The 19,427-nt window shown below is 47.1% G+C and overlaps 1 protein-coding gene across 6 annotated transcripts in view; it reads right to left on the bottom strand.

Annotated features, from left to right (window-relative positions):
- Window positions 1–3,706: 3,706 nt before the first annotated feature.
- Window positions 3,707–19,427, bottom strand: part of TNIK (TRAF2 and NCK interacting kinase) — a 153,552-nt gene continuing 137,831 nt past the window's right edge. For 5 of the 6 annotated variants that reach the window (XM_083868289.1, XM_083868287.1, XM_083868286.1 and 2 more), the window contains 11 exons: window positions 18,386–18,512; window positions 16,050–16,214; window positions 13,013–13,127; window positions 12,448–12,618; window positions 12,060–12,203; window positions 10,393–10,527; window positions 10,051–10,151; window positions 8,642–8,791; window positions 7,559–7,718; window positions 6,798–6,937; window positions 3,707–5,272 (listed from right to left, as the gene is read on the bottom strand). In XM_083868289.1, coding sequence (XP_083724415.1) covers window positions 5,189–5,272; window positions 6,798–6,937; window positions 7,559–7,718; window positions 8,642–8,791; window positions 10,051–10,151; window positions 10,393–10,527; window positions 12,060–12,203; window positions 12,448–12,618; window positions 13,013–13,127; window positions 16,050–16,214; window positions 18,386–18,512 — 1,492 coding nt within the window. In that variant the 3' untranslated portion in view covers window positions 3,707–5,188. The remainder of the gene's footprint in view (window positions 5,273–6,797; window positions 6,938–7,558; window positions 7,719–8,641; window positions 8,792–10,050; window positions 10,152–10,392; window positions 10,528–12,059; window positions 12,204–12,447; window positions 12,619–13,012; window positions 13,128–16,049; window positions 16,215–18,385; window positions 18,513–19,427) is intronic. The other variant, XM_083868288.1, reaches the window with a different exon arrangement.

Consider the following 19,427-nt stretch of genomic DNA (forward strand, 5'->3'; position numbering starts at 1 on the left):
GACAGGAAGGGCCTCAAGGCTGAGCTTTTTAGTTTTCCCCAATATTTGTCCTTCCTGCTGAGATCTTTGCCAATGGTGTTTGTTTGCTCGCTGTGTGTGGATACCCAGGCATTTACAAGCAGTTTCTTTGCATTGCAGTTAAATACCTTCACAATGGGACTGTCAGAATTTGACAATTACCAGGCTGCTAAGGCTCAAATCACAAAACAAATGGGAGCCCTGACTCAAGACTGAAACCTTCAGGCACTGTGAAAACCTTGCCAGGACAGACGTCCCCCTCCAGGATTCCCATGTACCCCATGATCCCCATCCTGTTGCAGGTGCCTGGCACAAAGAGGATGATGCTTTCCCTCCCTACTCTTCCCAGACTGCTGGAACTGGAGGGATCAAAGGCCACCAACATACCACGGGCCATTCCATGTCCCACTCACTGCTGCTTAGAGCAGAACTTTCCCATAATCCAGCTTCCTGGGGACGGGATGTGGAGCAGCTGGAGCAGTGCTGGGAGGCATGGGTGAAATCACTCACCTCCCCAGGAGCAGCCCTTCGACTTCCATGAAAACTTGGGATGCCAAAGGCTGGAAGCCCCACAGCCACACGTATCCCTTGGCCAGGTCTGCTAGCAAAAGGCATGGAATTATCCCGGGGTTTTCCCATCCTTCCCTGGCCCCTCTTCCCCTCCCTGCCTGGGCTCCCTCACCTCTGCCTTTGAGCCCCTGGCTGGTGCCAGCTGGGCTGTGACACACTCCTCCACAGCTTGGCCCCAGGCAATTTAAGCACCTATTGGACTCTCAGTGGTACTAAGAGACTCCAGACCCTGTGGTTCTCTGAACAGGGGGCTGGATGTGGATGTGGTGATTAGCAGAGGCCAGATTTGATCCGGTTCTGAGGCTTATGGATGGGAGAGGTTGGTGTGTAAATCTTCCTCTCACTGGAATCACTTCCCACAGGGGCTGATTGTTAGGTTGGTAGAGAGAAGCACAATAATACAGGATAGAAAACCAGGCCTGGCTTCACCAGAATGAACGACCAGTCCATCAAATAATTTGGCAGCCAGTTGTGATCACAGTCCAGAGGGTGCAGAGAGTAGCACAGCACAGCCCAAAGCAACACTGACCCATGCCATGGCTGGTGAGCCTGGCCAGACAGTGTTTAGGTGATTGGCAAAACGGCCTGCATTATTGCTAATGCTTTATTTAAATAATAAAGTGCAAGAACTGTGCATAATGTTAGGCAGAATTGCCATGCTTATTGCCTACTCTATGTTGTGTGTAGTGTAATTGGTGCTGTTGATAATCTAACTATGTGTGATAAAAGCAATGGGCTAAAGTTTATGGTGAGGCTCTGCTTTTGAACAGCTGAACACGCTTGTCACCTCAGTGAAAGGAATTCAAAAATTCCAGAGGGGCTGTGAGGCTACCCCCAGGTGCTGGGGCAATTTGCACATTCATTTTACTGCCTCTGGGTCATTCAGAGACAGCTTTGATGTTAACAAAAAAGGAAAAGTATGCCATAAACTAAAACAAAACAAAAGAAAAAGGTAGATCTGGTCTGCAAGACTCTGGCTCTCTAAGAGGTGGCTGATGTACCACATCAGTGGCTGGCACAAAACCAAAATTACATTCATTCATTTCTCCTCCCTAAGCACATCATCTGGGGCAGGCAGCAGTTCTGGGGCCACGTGTGAGACAGCAGCTCAGGCTGATAAAACACATTCAGGAGAGAGAATTCGGCGTATTTACAGCACTGCTGTAAAGATATCCGAGGTTAATGAGCCCCTTCCCACCCCCTGCTCTGGGTGGTACAGCATCTCCCAGAAGAGAAAAACTGGGAAGCAAACCCAGCAAACCTCTCCAGCTGCAGGTCCTGACTGCAGCACAGGGATCCTGCAGGGCAGCAGCAGCTGTGACGGTGCCTTGTGCCAGGAAATGCATCCTTATTGCTGAGCAACCTCTGCTGGATCTCCTCAGAGCCATGCCCAGGTGGGTGTTTAGCTCCAGCCCACACCTTTGGAGCTCCAGCCCACACCTTTGGGTACAGGCAGGTTCAGTCTCTGCTGGCCTACATGATGCTCATATGCTGGCCCCAATTACAGAGCATCAAATTGTTGCACAAGCAGGAAAAGACCTTAAGTGGGTTCACATCGAGACAATGAACTGCAGCACAACTTCAACCATCTCCAGCAACCAGTCCAGCTCTGGGGTTGGGGCCAGGGTCACCTTGAGCATCCTCCAAAATATGTAATGTCAACCCCCAAACCATCTCACAAGAAGAAAAAGGCCATTTCATAATATTTCTGAAACAGGCTTGAAAAGATTCAGTTCCCACAAGTAGCTGCTACAGCCTTACCTCTGAGCATCCTTCACCTGGCAGTGGTACCCAGCATCTCCCCAGGGTGGTGGAGCTAACCACGGCCCTTGCATGGCCTTGTGCCAGCTCTCAGGGCTTTCCTTTCATTTACTGTGACTTATCTCTAAGTTATACAATATTTCACAGCAACTCTGTAAATAATCAAATCTGCAACAGGCTCAAGCGACCCCTGCACGCACAGACATTACTGCTTTTTCCTCCTGTGGCACTGCACAGCTGTGCCACACTGCACAGGAATTTCCTTTCCTGGGCAAAAAGTCCCAGAAACAGGGTTTTAAAATGAGCTGCAGGTTTTATTTCTTTAAACAGTAAAAATAAGTAGTTTCTGAGAGCATTAATCAACCATAAGCACATTTTACTTGCAGCAGAAGATGAGCAAATCAAAGCTGGTAACATTTGGAGGGGAAATATCTTTATAATAAGCATGGGTTGATTTTGTAGAAGAGGAGTTTTCAGGTGGTGATGGTCCATCAAGATATCCCTTGGCCACTGCTCACTGCTGGGCAAATCACAAGGGATGTGCCCCACCTCCCTGCACTCATCCTGTTCCAAAACCACCTTCCCAAGAGTCTCCAGAGAAAGAGCATTGTGACTGGGAGCCCTGAAAATCCCCTTTACCTCCATGTCCTCCAACACCCCAGGTTTTATTTACCCAAACATAAAAGGCATGGCTTAATGGTGAAGTTTTGTGTTTTATTGTGGTTGGCATCAAAAAAGCATTTGCTCTGTGTTATCTCCATACACACATGCCATAGACAAGACTGTGGTAAAATATTGGCTTCTGTGATTTTTGTTTCAAATTATTCTGAGATAAAAAAAAATACATTCACAAACCACCTGAGTCGTTTAAACTCAACGACTGCCTGCGATTTCATCACTGTATGCAAAAAACCCGTAACAAAAATCATCCAAAGCTGTGCATTTGTCACTTGAAGTAGAACAAAAAACACCCCAAAACAGTTATCAGTTTGCAACACAATAAAAGCTCTGGGCTTTATTTGATTTGTATTTTAACCACAATGAAAATACAAAGAGCTGGTGGCAATCAGTGTTTGTGATGGGATTTGAATACCAGTATCGTGATCCTGTGGCCATCCCTACAACCTCCAGGCTGCACCAGCCCAACAGGAGGGTGCCTGGTGCTGGAAGAAGGCACCACAAAGCACATCCCACCTGTTGTTCCCTGAACTCCATATCCTGGGAGTCCCACTGCTGGCAATCCCTGTGGTACCAAACCCTGACACCCTGCCCACAGAATGCTTCAGGTGAGGGTGGCCCGGCCCATCCCATCCCCGCCTCTTACCCTTGATAAAGATTCAAGTTTGACCAAGTCCTGTTGATTTAATCATTTTTTAATAAAGCCATCGTTACTGAGTACACCAAGATTGCCAGTTAAGCTCTCTATATGTCGCTGGAGGTAACAGCGCTGTGATCGACAGCGGAACGGAAAAAAAAAATAAAACGAAACTAAACCAAAAAAAAAAAACAAAACCCCAACCAAAACGAGGTAGGTTAAAACCAGCAACACAGACCTTGTTATGCGACACCCCAACACCACAGGCGGCCATGCTTGCAGCTACTGAGAAAGAAAACCCCAGATACGCACCGAAAACGGAAATCAACTGAGCAGAGTTTATAAGGACACGATTCAACCCGAACTAAACACACACACACGGTTCGGCACAGATGTTGTCTTTCACTGTATGTTGGGTAATTCCTAGGGAGTGGAGGGGGTGGAAAACGAGTAGATTCAGACCCTTGGCCGAAGAAACCACACATATATATAATTTTTTTTTAAGCTCTTTACAAGCCCAATCCAGCAACGTGGGGGACAGGCAGCTTGTTTCGTGGTCCCCATCCCTGTGCCGGCTGCTCCCGCATGCCAGTGCCTGGCTCCGGACTCAGGGGGAACGAGCGCCCACAACCTGCTCCGGCTTCAGCAGTGGGGTCAGGTGCCCACAGCATCCCGGGAGCCTCTGAAGTCACAAATCCCCCTCAGGGGTGAGCACGGGGCTCCTCTGACCGCTCCTGTCCTCTCCTCCTCCGATCCCCTGGCCCGGTGCCCGTGGCCAAGCCCCAGGGTGGGCGGGCACCTCCGGAGCAACAAGAAATGGCACCTCTGTCCCTATCAAGACACACCATTATGTGAAGATCCATATAGAAATATGGATTGACAGACTTGACAAAAATGGTAGCTGATTTTTATTAGTCTAAGGCTAGTAGTTTAGCCATTTAAAATCCATTTCCCAAAAGAGGGGAAAAAAAACTATTATTTTTTCTCTTCTTTAAAAATCCGTTAAGCTGTTGCTGCCAAAAGCAACATGTAAATGTTGGTGAAGGCAAAAGATTTCTAAAATTACCCAGCTATATGGTTATGGCCTTCATCACAAAGATAAAAGGTACATTTATTGTGCTGTCTCTCACCAGATTTAATTGGTAACTTTACAACATACTATATATTTGATGCTAGCAGGCAGACAGAATTAAAAACAGACTTTTTGACACTGTTTCTTTCCCCGTTCTTACAAAGTAGGGGGAACAAAGAAAAAAGTCAAACTAAAAAATAAAAATAAAATAAAATAAAGGAAAAAACTCATAACCCACTATAACACAGCGTAATCAGGAGACCTCGGGGGGTCCAAGCGTGAAAAGTCCATCCCTGGCTGCAGTCCCTGCCCCGGGGCTGGCGGCGCCAGGGGAGCGTGGGCAGGGGGTTCCTCGGCGCCCTCCACACCTGCCTCTACAGTGTTAGTCCACGTGTTTAATGTCCTTTAAATTAGAAATAATGCCATGGCGGTGAGTGCCAAGTGCTCCTCTGTTACCAGTTCATCATGGAGTTTCTGTTGAGGGTCATGAAAAACACTTGGCTGCTTCCTCCGGATCTCACTGATGCAAAAAATACCTGTTTGGAAGGAAAAAAAGCACTTATTAATACTCGGGGGATGGAGCTTACCCATGCCAGACTGAGATTAAATTGAGCCACTCATCAGTAAATGCAGTAATTAAACCTCCATTTCCCTGACTAGCAGAAAGGGTTTGGAATGCCTTAAAATACCAGGTTTATCACATTTTACTACCACAGCATCATTTATTATGAAGTACTAACAAAAAACTGCTGTCAGTGGTTTGGATCTTGCTAAACATTCACCTTTTAGGTCGATATCTGCCTCAGTCTGAAATGGCTTTTTTTTGTTAAAGTTAGTCCTGGTATTTCAGCTATTCCTGAAAGTAAAGCCCAGAAAAACGACTGCTCAAAGTGCAGAAACATATCAGGATTCTGTATGAAGAACAGGGGTTTTGGTGCTTCTGGAATCATTTGATTCCAAGGAGAGTCTTAAAAAATAAGTAATTTGCAAATATTGAAGGGAACAATCTGAAGCCTCTGTCCTTAATAAAACCAGAAATTACTCACTCAGTCTTACCAGTTTAACCAGTTCTCCAGAAAGAGGAACACCTGAGTTTAGTATTTCAAACGCATCAGTGATCAGTTGGTTCCAGTATTTTAGAAAGATCAAGATGTTTTTTTCCCAACTTTGTTAGAATTAAATTACACTTAAGTTAAACTTAAATTCAGCTTCTTGGGCAGCTTTTCATAACAAACTCAACTGCAAAGTTAGGATACATTTTCCTGCATAGTTTCAGCCTACCTTCATGCCCCAGGAAGGGCAGCACTCAACTAATGAGCAGCTGTTCCCTAAAGTGATCATGGCCTCAAAGCTCATTTACTGCACATTATTAAATCCTGCTCTGGGGACTGGTTTCTTCACTGTTTTTGTGATCGTGTCCATTATGAAAGATCTCCCTGTTGCTTGGTCCTGACTTATCTTAGTGAAACCTTGTGAGAGGAGGGAACACCACCAGCAGAAAGACCTCAGCATTCAATCATCGCTTCCATGCAAAAATGCCTTTTCCTTCAGCAATTTTTCCTCATTCCCTGTCCCCCTTGCAACACCTGTGGCAGGGTCACCTACATGAGAGCCATGCAACTCTGGTGATCCCCCAGAGCAGTATTTATCACTGCTGTCCACAGAAATGAATGAGGCTGTAAGAGGGAAATAATTTAAGATGCATCAAAATGCATCTAAAGATGCATCAAAATGTTTCTGCATCAGAGTCAAATCAGGATCACTTACACACCCTTGCTAATTTTCAACTTTCAGAGTTCACTTGGCAACCTCAATTTAAGGTTCAAATGAAAGAACTGGGAGAAAGTCAAGCCAAGTCATGCAGATCTCAGCTAGATGTAGAAGAGATCTTGCAGGCTGAAGTCTCCATCCACTGGAGAAAATTAACTGGGAACACGCTTATGGGCACTGCTTATTAAACAGGACATTCAGATTAATTATTAACCTCAAGACAAACCAGACATAAGCTCTAAAAGCACCTTGTAGCTCACAGCACACATACAAGCTTTAAAGTGGACTTACCTTATCATTTCTTTCACATAGAAACTTTAACCTTTGAGCTCGCTTGTGCATAAATACTCCATCCAAATGTCCTGTCTCCACTGACCGGATTTCAATAGCTTTCTCTCCCCAGCCCATTATTTGATTGGAATGAATGTAGGCTGTCAAAAGGAAGCGTTTGGCAGGTGTTACAACTTGTGTTGAGTTAAATACTATGCAATGGGCAAAAAAGCTCTCATCAGCTGCTACTCAAAGCCTAAGCAGATCAGTGGCAGAGCTCTGATGGCCAGGCGTGTGCCTGCAGGGACAGCAGCCTTTCCAGAGCACTTTTCATCCAGCAATTGCTGAGAAATTTAAACATCAGCACCATCGCTTCTCCCAGTTCCAGAAGCTGAGGAGCTGGGCAGTGTTTTGCCTACATAGGTTGTGGAGCTGAGCAACAGCAGAGCAAGAAGAGCAACTCAAGGGCTCCCAGCTCCATACCCAGCCCCCCTCCACTCAACACAGTATCCCATCAGTGCAACAGCTTGCATTATCTCACATTTATTTTATACTTATCTCTTACTCAGAAAGTTCAAATCTTCAAGAAATTACTTGTTTTTACTATAGAGGACCAAACTGCAAAAATTTAGCAACTGCACCTCATAGCTGGCTGAGGGTAATCCCATTTGATAAAAGAGGGAAATCCCCTTCATCCCAAATGACTCCATCTCAGCATCTTTGACTCCTCATCTTACTTGTGGCCTGTATTTTAAGCAGGTGAAGAGGAAGGGTTGACCTACCCACGGAAGTAGGCATTTCTCCCCACTGGAGCACCACGTCTTTAGTTATCCGTCCGTAGGTGTTCACATAGACACCTTCATCCTCATAGCACACCAGCATCTCCATCCCGTCCGTCTTGGGCAGGATGACAATGGCGTGAGGAGTAATATTGCCCTGAATCTGCAGGTGAAACAGACCCTCAGAGTCAGAATTACACTGAATGGAGAGAGGGGAAGGGAAAAGGGAGCAGAGCACTGCGGGGAAAAAAGGCCAAACCAACTAGAGAACAAAGCCCTCCCTCCATTCCCCACACAGGCACTGGCTTTCAGAGATAAGCCTGAAGGGGAATAAACTGTCATGTTTACCCTACCATCAAAGCTGTCTGACACAGCAAGGATAAACAGGTTCAGTAATTACAGACAGATCACAACATACACGCCCCCAAGACTGATGGCTGACACTTGGCTGGAACACAAATAAATGACTGAGCCGATGAATCCATCACCAGTTCAAATCAAGGTAAATAAACTCAGAGTTTTACAGGCAGCCCTAAGGAGGAAATATCCTATGTTTTAGCCATCATCCTCTAGCTCCAAGGGCAGCTGCATTGACTTTCCACCCATGTCTGCCCTTCCATAGCTAAGACAACACAAAACCATCCCAAACTGCCCCAGTATTTCTCCCTCTGCTCTTGCTAGTTGCCACAGAGGAGACTGCTGCTTGGATCAGATTCAACAACTCCTGCATTTGTTTAGTGACAGTTTCTCCTAGACCAGTTAATTGTGGGCCAACAGTATAGATAGAATTTAAATGACCCAACAAGAAAATTCTACAGAGAGCTCCATTATTGCTCCAGCCATTATAGACTGATTCTCCTTTTTGTGGGACATGGCAACCTCAAACTTTACTGCTCCTGCACAAGGACAGAAACAGCCTGGGGAGATGAACATGAAGTATGTGACAGCTCTGAGTCCTCCTGAAGTGAGCACAGAAGTGGGGAATGTCACACCCATCCCTGGTCCCCACTTGTGAGCCCCTGGAGCCTGTCCAAACCTCACTGGTGCCCCGTGTCCCTCAGGCAGCAGCACTGCCCAGGTACTCACGTGAGATGGTATATAGATATCATAGGAGTTCCCAGAATCTACATCAATCACATGGAAACCAGTGTGGGATCCAAAGATCACCTTCAGCCTCTGACCCTCTTCTACAGTGAGATCCACAAGCAACGGCTTGTGCTGGAGATCTGCAAAAGACTTTTATAATCCCTTCCATGAGCATCACAGGAAACCAGCAAATCCCCATTGCAGCAGCCTGATATGGTTTTGAAATCATGTTTGTTTGACTGTGTTTCCTACTAAATATGTGTTACTTATTTATACTCCTGCCTCTCTGTTCCCCTGTCAGATGCCTCAGAGGGTATTCAGCCATCCCAGCAGATAAGTGCCCACCCTTGCCAAGCTCAGCTCTCTCTCACAGGAGCCTGAGGCCACCACAAGGATTTGGTCTCTAAAGGAAGGAGACAGCTCAATGTTACATGAGCATGTGTTCAGTCTCTCTCAGCAGAGATCCGTGACCACCCACCTCCTCTCCTGGCAGGGATCACTGCTCTGCTTTGGGCAGCTGAAATGAGTCACTTTAGCACAGACCTACTTTTCCCTGCTCCATCCAACCTGCTGCATCAGTGATGGGACCAACTCCCAGCCATGTCCAGATCAAATCCCATGGCTTAGGTGCTCATCAGGAGAGTGAGACACTTGTGGGAAGTTGGATCCCAGACCATTTTGATGCTGCTTGAGCTCTCCATGTCACTGAGTCCATTTATTGTGGCTTTTGTTCAGAAAAAAGCTAATGTGACCTAAGTCCATTTGTGTTGGAAAGATGTAAAGTGAGATTACTCATCATGAACATCTCCACAAGGCATTGGCCTGGTGACTCTTCTCTGCACAAAGCTTGGGATGAAAAGTGCTCTGAAGGACTAAGCGCAAAACACCCACTGGCAGGTTGGAGAAGAGGAAGGTCTCACTGAGGAAACCAAGGCAGGTGAAAAGGGAGGAAAAAAGAGAGAGAAAGAATGGGTCACTCTCCCAAACTTTCTGTCTTTAAACAGAATCCACATTGCAGAAGGGGAGAGGACCTTGCAAAACAAAAATAGAAAATAATGCCAGCCCATTTTTGTACTGTATGTTAAAAATTAGTCAGAGGGAAAAAAGGTACCAAACACAAAAGCCCCACAAAAAACACCCATCAAAATCCCCAACTCAATTTTATTCATATGCATTTGATCAGCTTTCTGCAAATTCCTCAAGTAAAACCTACTAGCATAAACTAATAATAGCACTTCATTGTTGGTCGTAAGCAGAACATATCCAATCTCTTCAGCCAGCAAGGATCCCATCTCCCTGCCTGCCAGGCATCCTGAGGAGCTCAGCTACCTAAGCAAGATGCTTTTCTGCTCTGCAGAGTACAGAAATCTCATGTATTTACAATTACAGAGTGTAAAAGACAAACATACCTTAAATGCCATAAACTTGTGATATGGTTTAGGAGCCCAAGCGTAGATCTCTACAGCGTTCTTTAAGGCAATCACCAAGAACTTGATTCTTTCATATTTCACTAAAATAGAAACAAATTCAATTTTAAAAACGTTCACTCTCCTTCTAAGAAATCTCCATGAACAGCTTCTCAGGCCATCCCTCTGTTGATTCTCATTACATAGAGTCCACCTCATGCATAAAGATGAATTCCAAATTTACTTGTGGCTATGGTCTGCCCATACTTTAAATATCAAATTGTCAGGTCAGACCCAAGACTAGAGAACAAAACTACATCTCTTCAGACATTTATTTCCACTCACCAACTTTGTAGTGGATGCATCCCTCCAGGTCCCCAACTGTGATCCAACCCTGCTTCTTCTCCACCTCAGGGTCATTGTGTAAAATCCTGTTTCTCAGCCAGGACAGGTAGTATACACGCAGCTTGTTCTTCTTTCCTGTTGGCAAAGGAAATGTCCCTGTCAGAGCAGAGCACGTTTGCATGGACCATCTTGAGGTTTCAGTCACAAGATGATAGAATTTAAGTCCATTTCATAATAAAAGTAATATAAATACAAATTGAAAACAGTAATTTAGTTGTTTTGTTGGGTTTTTCCTTGGGAAGAAATATATGAAAAGTGAAGCCCAGACCTCTGTCTCACAGGCTGCAGGCAGAGGAAAAGCCAGAGACACTGGAAAAGCCAGGCTGTTGTTTCCCACAGGCTGAAAATATTCCTTTTCCTATAAATCAGTGTTCACAAAGGGACAGTGGGGCTCAGTGGGGCAGAGATCCCAACCCTGCTACAGCTCAAAGCTTATCCAACCACTCAACCACCTGGTTTCTTTCCTTCCCTCTCCTTCATACAACATAAATTCCACCCTGGAGATGAGACAAGAGCTCCTGGGCCTGCGACAGGCACTGCTGTTTGCCAGCCAGCCTGGTGCTGGGCTCTGCAGTGCTGAGGGGCTGCCAAATTTCTGCACGGCTGCCTGCTCTTGGATGGCTGTGACATGGCTGCAAAATCCCTGTGGCTGCAGAGCTCTCATTACAGGGACAGGACACAGCTCACACCAAGCCTGGTGAGATGGGACCTGAATGATAGACCCTGTCTGCTCACAGGTTTCCACAAGTCCCCAGGACTCATCCTCAGCATCATCTTGGAGTTTGGTGCTATTCCCATTCCAGCTGTACTAAACCCCTTATCCCTACAGCCATGTCCCAAAACCATGGGGGAGCTGCAGACCAGGTCAATGATGGAGCAGTGAGTTTGTAGCTCTGGCTGAATGGGGGGGATCAGGAAATTGCAGGTGAATGCAGAACGACGCCAGGGGGCCTTAACAATGTGAAAGGAAACAGAAGGAAGATATCAAACCATTTCCTAATGAGCACTTCTCTTGCTGCCCTCTGTGAGCTTTGGTGCGCAGGTATCAGCAGAAGACTCTGCCTTGGCTGTCACCCATGTGCTCCTCTGGGCTGCTCTGCAGGAGGATGCTGGATCCTCAGAGACTGGACTACAGAGGTTTTGCTCTTTTTTTGCCAGAAATCACCCATGAGCCTGATATGAGCACTCTGGAGCTCCCAGCTAAACATGGGGACGGTGAAAAGCCTGTGGCCCTCACAATGCTTGGGACAGCTCAAGCACATCTGTGCTCTGAACTGCAAATCTAAAGCCATGGATCATGGCTTCATCAGCCAGAGCCAGACCCAAAAGCAGAGGTCTCTGACCCCTCAAGCTGTGACTATCTCCCTTGCTGGGCCACCTGCCTGTATCCTGCACCTCCCCTCCCCTGCTAAAGGAGATGAAGTGCAGCCAGCAGGTGAAGGGACCAAACTCTCTTGAAAACAGATTTAACTGATTTGATTTCAGAATAAACCACCTTCATATCTCCCCTGGGAGCTTCCCTCTGGCACCACTGAGCAGGTTTTGTCTGAGCTGGAACCACTCAGGGCTGGCTGTTGAATGAAGAGGTGAAAGCATGAGAGGAGCACCTGATATTGTCACGAGGACGTTGAGGCCCTCGAGGACGTCCATCTGCTGGAACCGCCGCCTGTTGATGAGGTTGTAGACCTTGCCCTGCCCACTTCTATCCAGCAGCATCAGGCCGTTCTCCGTGCCCACCAGCAGATTCACACCTGGAGAGGACAGGAGAGGGCCATGGGTGCCAGGAGCCACAGCTGCTCCCAAGGACAACACCCCCAGCCCGTCTCTGCTGCCACCACAAGTGTGACCGACCCGGCCAAGGCTGGTACCTTCCCACAGATGGGAAGGGTCACTCCACAGCACGGGGGGATGGAGAAGGGGCCAAGCAGAGGCAGGGGCTCGGTGCTGAGGTGACACATCCCCAGCCCAGCCCCTGGGACGCAGATCAGGGCTTACCCCACAGGGCAGCACAGAGGATCTCCGAGTTGAAGCGCTTCTTGTACTTGCGGATCTCGGGGGTGTCGCTGTGGGGGCGGATGTTGGTGGGGTTGACGTTCACCACTGAGATCTTGCGTGCCTCGTTCAGCTTGGCCTGCTCCTGCCTGAGCAGCTCGCTGGTGAACAGGGCTGCCAAGGGAGAACAACAGGACAGGGAGGGTTAGATGTTGGGATGGGTTAAATGTTAGGATGGGTTAAATGTTCTGTCGCGTCCTCTTTGGGACAGAATGACAATACTTGGTTTGTTTCTTGACGAGGGAGTAATCAGTGAGTTATAAGGCATTAGTTTGCCCAAGCAGACAGGAGGGTGGATTTCTGCTGTTCCCTGTTTCCACCCAGATCTTTCTGGTGGCATTTGCTGGTGGGGGAGAAGAAGTTGGATGGCAGCTGAAGAGGGCAAGGATACAGACACAAGCTATGTTTGGAGTGAGTGAAATGTGAGAGAGGTTCACTGGGGTTACTCAGGCTCCCTGACCTGCTTTCCACAAGGCCCTCCCATCTCAAGCTGGCCACTGGCTCTTACCATTAGCAGATGACTCTTCATCCTCATCTTCATCTTCATCAGTAGGTGAGGTCTGATACACTCTGGTGTCCACAAAGGGGGTGAAAGAGGCTTTGGTGCTACTTCCCATCCCATACTAGAAAATGAACAGCAAAGAGAGAGCTCAGTGCATAGAAATAACAGTAATTCTGTGCATCTGTGTACATCTCAGAATTTCTAATTAGCAAACAGTGCCTGCCTCTGCAGTGCCCTTTTTGAGCCCACTATGAACATCTGCTCCTCCTCCCCATAACTATCAGAAACAAACATTAAATTGGATTTCTGAGTGTTTGTGAGCAACAGAAGATGGGAGGAGCAGGGCCTGGCTCTGCTCTCTCCTCACAGGCAAAAGCACAGCCATGAGGACAGTCAGCAGAGAAGCTGCAGGGCCAGAGGCAGAAGCCAACACAGGTAAAATCCAACTGAGAATCACAGAATCATTTAGACTGGAAGAGACCTTTAAGATCATCAATCCACCTGTTTACTTGCCTGCATGTCACACACATGCCTGAAACTATGACTGGGACATCAGGCAGGCCAGGGTTTGCTGTTTCCACTTTCCTATTGCAGCTGAGGTTGGCAGGATGGTGCTAGGAGTCCCTGTGAAGCCTGGGGCAGCTGGCACAGTTTTAAATTGTGCATTTCAAGTGGGACTGCAGAAAGGGGCATTTCTAAGTTAACAAAACTTAACCCGAGGGTATCACAGGAAATGTCAGAGCCAATACTTTGCTGAGGGAATCTGGGGATGAACAAACTGCAGTGTCACACTGCTTTCTTTTTAAAACCATTGCTTTAAGGCAGAAAACGAGGTTAAGACCTCCTTCCAAGCAAAAGGAAATCCTTGCCTTTGCAGTCAAAGTGACGTGAATCTCCCCCTTCTTTGAGCAGCTTATCCTTCCTACTGCAGCCTTTACCCAGGACACACTTTATAGATGAACTCAGTTTAGAGCTGCAACAGCAGCAAAACCCAGCTCACTCTGCAGCATCACTACAGCTCACGTTTTTCTTCTCTGGGACATTGTCCATCTTCTGAAATCAATCTTCCTCAGCTTTCATCCAGGTACCAAGCCCAGGCTGCTCCCCATGCCCACTGCCACAGTCCTTGTGTGACAGCTGCCATGGGGACAAGTCCCCTATGCCTGGGGAGATGTGTCATGGGGGACACCACCACCCTGGGACATCCCCAATGAAACCAGGCTGGGCCTTGTGCCTCACCTCCAGTGGGCCATAAAAGGATTCAGGAGCATGAAAAAACAGGTGTAGGAGCAGCTTTGTGGCTTGTGACTTTTCCAAGCATTTTGGGGCTGCCATCCATGGGCGAGCCAGCATCCATGCCAAAATCAAGCTGTACATCCTGCTTCCCTCCCAGCCCTATTCCCTGACAGCCTGGCGTCCTGCTTCCCTCCCAGCCCTACTCCCTGACAGGCTGGCTGTTTCCATGGAAACAAGATGGATTTCTAAACAGGACATGGTAACTGAGGCCCTGGAAGGAGTTAACAGCCTGCAGCAGGGAAGGCTGTGGGCACAGATACCTCTGCTCTGTGCTTGTCTCCCATCCAAGAAATACACAGACTTTTTCCCCTGTGCTGGATGTCTCTTCCATAAAACAATAGCAATTTAAAGAAGAGAAGATTTCAGTATTTGTAGAGATTTCCAGCTGAGAGCCAGGTGCTTTCCAGTAAATGAATTATGAAGAAACCCCTCATCCCAATGCGCCGAGCATTTTTCCTTGCTCACATTCAGTTCTTCTCCTCAGAAGCTGACATTTTAATAACTTCCAAATCTGATATTTAAATATTAAGACTTCATCTTCCCCCAGGTCCTGTTCAACAGCCTATAAACCTGTGTGGTGGCTTACAAAGAGCATCAAGCTGCAGGCTGAGGTCGTGCTTGCATGAGTCACCTGGAAGCCCGTGAACAAAATCCCCAAGTTTCCACTCACACCCACTCCCTGCTCAAGCAACTCTAAAAATACAATTTTAGAAATGGAGAAGATCTTTTTGGTTGATATTCTATAAATGAATACATTTAAACCCAATCCCAGGCTGCATTTCAGCAGGCCCAGGATGATTGTGGAAGGTGTTATTTTCACTATCAACTCTCTCATTGCTGCTTTTAATGCCAATGAGGAAACAGATAAAACTTGAGGTCAAGTCAGGCACCATCTGTTCTTACGTTTTATCAATGCCCAATTCCAAGAAATCTTTATTTTTATACTGCTAGTAAAAGTACACCATACAGTGAAAACATAATTTCTATGAAAGAACATAGGCTGGCAGAACTTTTGATGTACAACCCACCAAATGAAACAAAAACATTAAATACAATAGCTTAATTAGCACCAAATGGGTTCATTTCTCATGGGAAAAATGAACAGTGTTTGGTTCCCAGAGCTAGGGATGGTAAGCTGGACACATCAATTCCCTTGGTTTATTTGTCACATCTTGTACTAAGACTTTTTACACTTTATACAGTTTTAATGTGCAATCATGTGCCTCTAAAACACCTACCAGAGAAAAACATTTTGCCGTAACAGGAAACACACGGCTTTGAAAGTGTGCAGGTCTCTTCTGCTCTGAAGAACTATCTGGAATTTTGCTGGCTTTGGCTTTTGGTAACCTTTTCAGTCATATTTATCAGAGGTTGCAGAGATGGAAGCTGGGCCCAGTTGAAGCTAATGGCATCACTGGCTCTCATCGCTTCCTTTTATATCCAAGTGTCAAGAAAAAATGGGGCTTTCTCATCAGCTGGCAGCACTTGTGTCACACCACCAGAACTCCAGCTGGTGGGTTCAAAAAACCTAATAAATCCTTTTTCCATCAGCCACAGACCCCTGTGGCAGTAACCCATCCCATTCCCTCGTATTTCCACTATGCTCACCCACGAGGACCAGAAACAGAGAGCAGGAAGAGCCAAGAAAACCAGGGAGGAAAGCAGGAGAGCCCCGTCAGGGGGCAGAGATGTTAATATTTGTTTTAAAAGCGATGCAAAAGAGAAAGAGGAGCCCCCCACCACCTACTTCAGGCACCGAGTCCATGTCCTGTGCATGCGTGGAGACTCGCCCCAGGGCCTCGGTCGGCGTGCCCGCCGGCGAGTGGCTTTGCTGCACCAGGTCGGGCAGATTGATGTGACCTGCAAAGCCATTGCTGGCTGTGTGGCCAGAACGCTTTTTTTCACCAGAGGTCTGCAGAGACACAAGGCGTGAGGAAGAAAGAGAAGGGGAAGGGGGGGAGGGAAGAGAAAAAGAAGAAAAAGAAAAAAAAAACCCAAACAAAACTAAGTCGTCGGCAGTGCCCCAGTTCCCAGAGCAAGCGCAGGAGAAGGACCCTCTCTGTTCCATCCCCATGCAATCTGGCAAGCAGCAAACCAACCCCCCTGCCCCAGCAGAATTAAAGACAGGATTAATGACAAGGTCAATAGAGAGTAATTAGCCACGAAACAGCGAGAGAAGCCTGATCACTGTCGTTTGGAGACGAGGAATGTAGGGCAGATTCTGCACTTGCCCCCATGGGTGTAAACCCCATGGCCAGCTCTCTTCCTACATGGCCACTGTGACAGCAGAATCTGAGCCCTCAGTCAGTGTTAGCCTGGTCAGCTTTGCACAGCTATGGCAAAGAGCAGCCTGACTGCAAGTGCCAGCACAGCCCTGTCCCATGTTTCTGTGACCCAAACCAGCAGTGAACAGCAGCAGGAGGAGTGGCAGAACCACCAGCAGCTCGCCCTGCACATGTGGTTCCTTTGGTTTCCACAGGGTTCCCCTTCACTTCCATCCCCTCCCTGTGCAAGGCAGGTACTGGGAAGTTTCTCCCTTCCTCATTTATTCTGCCATTTCAATGAATCTCACCTACCTGGAGCACATCAATGAGATTGTTACAGAGATTCACCCATTTACTGGGATTTATGGAAACTTTAACTGGGCTCACCAAGTCCTGACTAATACTGATGACATTTATCTTTTGATGGCTCATTACCATCACCTTTGACCACACCTTGCCATCCCATCAAAGAGTGAGAAGCTCTTTGCCCAAAGCCCACTGACCTCAGTGAGACCATGCTCTGATGCCTATGGTGGTGGAGGGTAAAAAACAGTAAGCACCCAGCACAAGGCTACAGTTTGGATTTCTTATCATGCTTTCTCCTCCCAGTGGGGGTTTTCCAGCTGCTTGTCTTGCCCATGGCTTTTAAACCCTTCTGCATCCCAGTTCTCATACAGCCCTGCTGGCACAGCATGGGTTTTACTGTTGTGATGAAGAACACAAGCTCATTTCAGGAACAGCTGCCTGTTACACAGGGCCTTGTTCTCCCACTCACCCACATCACCCTCCCTGATTTAGGGACGTGTAGAGCTCTGGAGATCCTTGCTCTGAACAGCCCCACCCCAGTGAGGGATGAGGTGGACTGTATTACTACCCCCTCCAAAACTGACGAAGAAAGCCAGCAAACATGCCGGGACTTCTTTTGCTAACTCATTCCTCTCTTTCAAAGTTGCATTCATCTTTTCCCTTCATATGTGAATATATTAGATAAATGGAATTAAGAAATTGAATGCAGCTCAAGTCTTGTTTACATGTGATCTAAACATCCATCCTTTACAATTGCAGACTCCAAGCTCCCCTTCCTTCTTGTCCTCTCCCATCCACTTCCCTGATGTGCTGGTGGAAGAGTGACTTCCCTGTTCCTTAACCACCAGGGCCTCCTGCCCTCTCACCAGGAGTCCAGCTACTCATCTACACTTCCACCAGCATCACCAGAACGTTCTGGGAATGGGAAGCCAAGAAACACCGAGGGAAATCTTCCACAGCCACTGAAGGTGCCTGCTCTGTCTCCATCAGCATTGCTCCCACCACAGCCTCACCTCTACAGCACTGGAGCTGGGGATGAGGGCTCACATCCATCTGGGATGTCCAGTGCCTTCCACAGCGGGCTCTGAGCAGGACCAGCCTCTGATAAAAGCCCCCAAATGCTCTACAAATACTGCACAGCTCTAACAGTCACAAGGTGGGAAAGGCCGGGAAGAAGGGGAGAAACTTTGGGCCAGCTCCAAGTGAATTAACTAAAAGCTGTAAACTGAAGATAACTCCTGCTGCCTGGAGCAATGGTGGGGTTACAGCAGGGCCATTTGCAGAAGCCTCCTCCCCGTGCCCTGGCACTGCCATTCACTGCTGTTTGTAGTTCTGAGAAACATTTGCACTTGTCACGATTTGCTCTGAGTGTAAATTGCATTAACGAGAGCAGTAACGAGCACAATTTACTCCCTCATTTTGTGTTCCGGACACACAGCACTGTTAGTTCTTGTGCTTACATGGGCAAAACCTCCTGAAGATGCTCCATGGAAGTGTTTGTTTTGCAACTTACCTCCCTCACCATTAAAGTCCCTTCCCTTGAAATATTGCTAAACGTATCTGCGTGGGAAGTCTCCAGCCCGTGGGTTGTCACCATTCCCAGGTTGTACGGCTCGTTGCTTCCAGGAATTCCTGTTGGTCTGGGGACAGAGTGGAAAAGCATCAATGATGAATATTTCCTTTGTTAAACTAGATGAAAAATCCTCTAGTACAGAATGGTTTCAATAAAGGTAAGGCTCTGTATCTCACAGGAAGAAAGTTAGAAAAATATATCCACTTAAGATTTATGGGGAAAAGAGAGATGCTGCCAGAAATACAGGGCCAGGGTCAGGTTGATAAACTACAGATACCAAAGAGAGAGACCATTTCTTTTTTAACCCAAGGTGTCCTGAGAAGAGGTAACAAGAAGTGGCACTCCTGGCTCTACTTTATATAACTTTTTCTACCTAAAAAAGCTGCAGAAAACAAAAATTTACTCCTTTTAATTCCCATCTCAACCCCTGAAAGGGAAACACCAGAGCATCTGATGACAAATAAGAGAGGGGATGGGGTCTGGAGAAGGTGTGGGCAGCGGGACAAGTTGTGTCCTGTAGCTTTCTGCTGTTTTCCTGGTGAAAATGTAGCCCTAACCGTGGTTTCACCTTGAAATTTCCATGCTCCTATTTGAAGAAGGGAGCTGGAATTTATTAAATTTTAGGACTGCCTGAGATTGGATGTCACAGGTGCTGAGCAGCTCTCATTACTTCACTATTACATTCTTTGCAGCCCGGCTGCTTAAGTAGAACTCAAACAAATCCACAAACAAACGACAAGCACCCCTGGATGATCAGACCTGTTACTTTGCATTTAAAAGCCACACAGACCAATTGCTTCCATCAGTGTGAAGGCAATACTTTAACCCCTGTGCACATCAACAAGCCTGGAGGCTTGTGAGGGAGCCTGGTCAGTGAAAAGCCAAATAAACCTGGATTAATCATGGGGTTACTGGTCCAAGGTGACATCTGAGCCCTGGGGACCCCGAGGTGGGACTGGCTCCTTGCCTGCATCCTATCAAA

Source organism: Zosterops lateralis (assembly GCF_965231275.1).
Source record: "Zosterops lateralis genome assembly, chromosome: 10".
Taxonomy (NCBI): Eukaryota; Metazoa; Chordata; class Aves; order Passeriformes; family Zosteropidae; genus Zosterops; species Zosterops lateralis.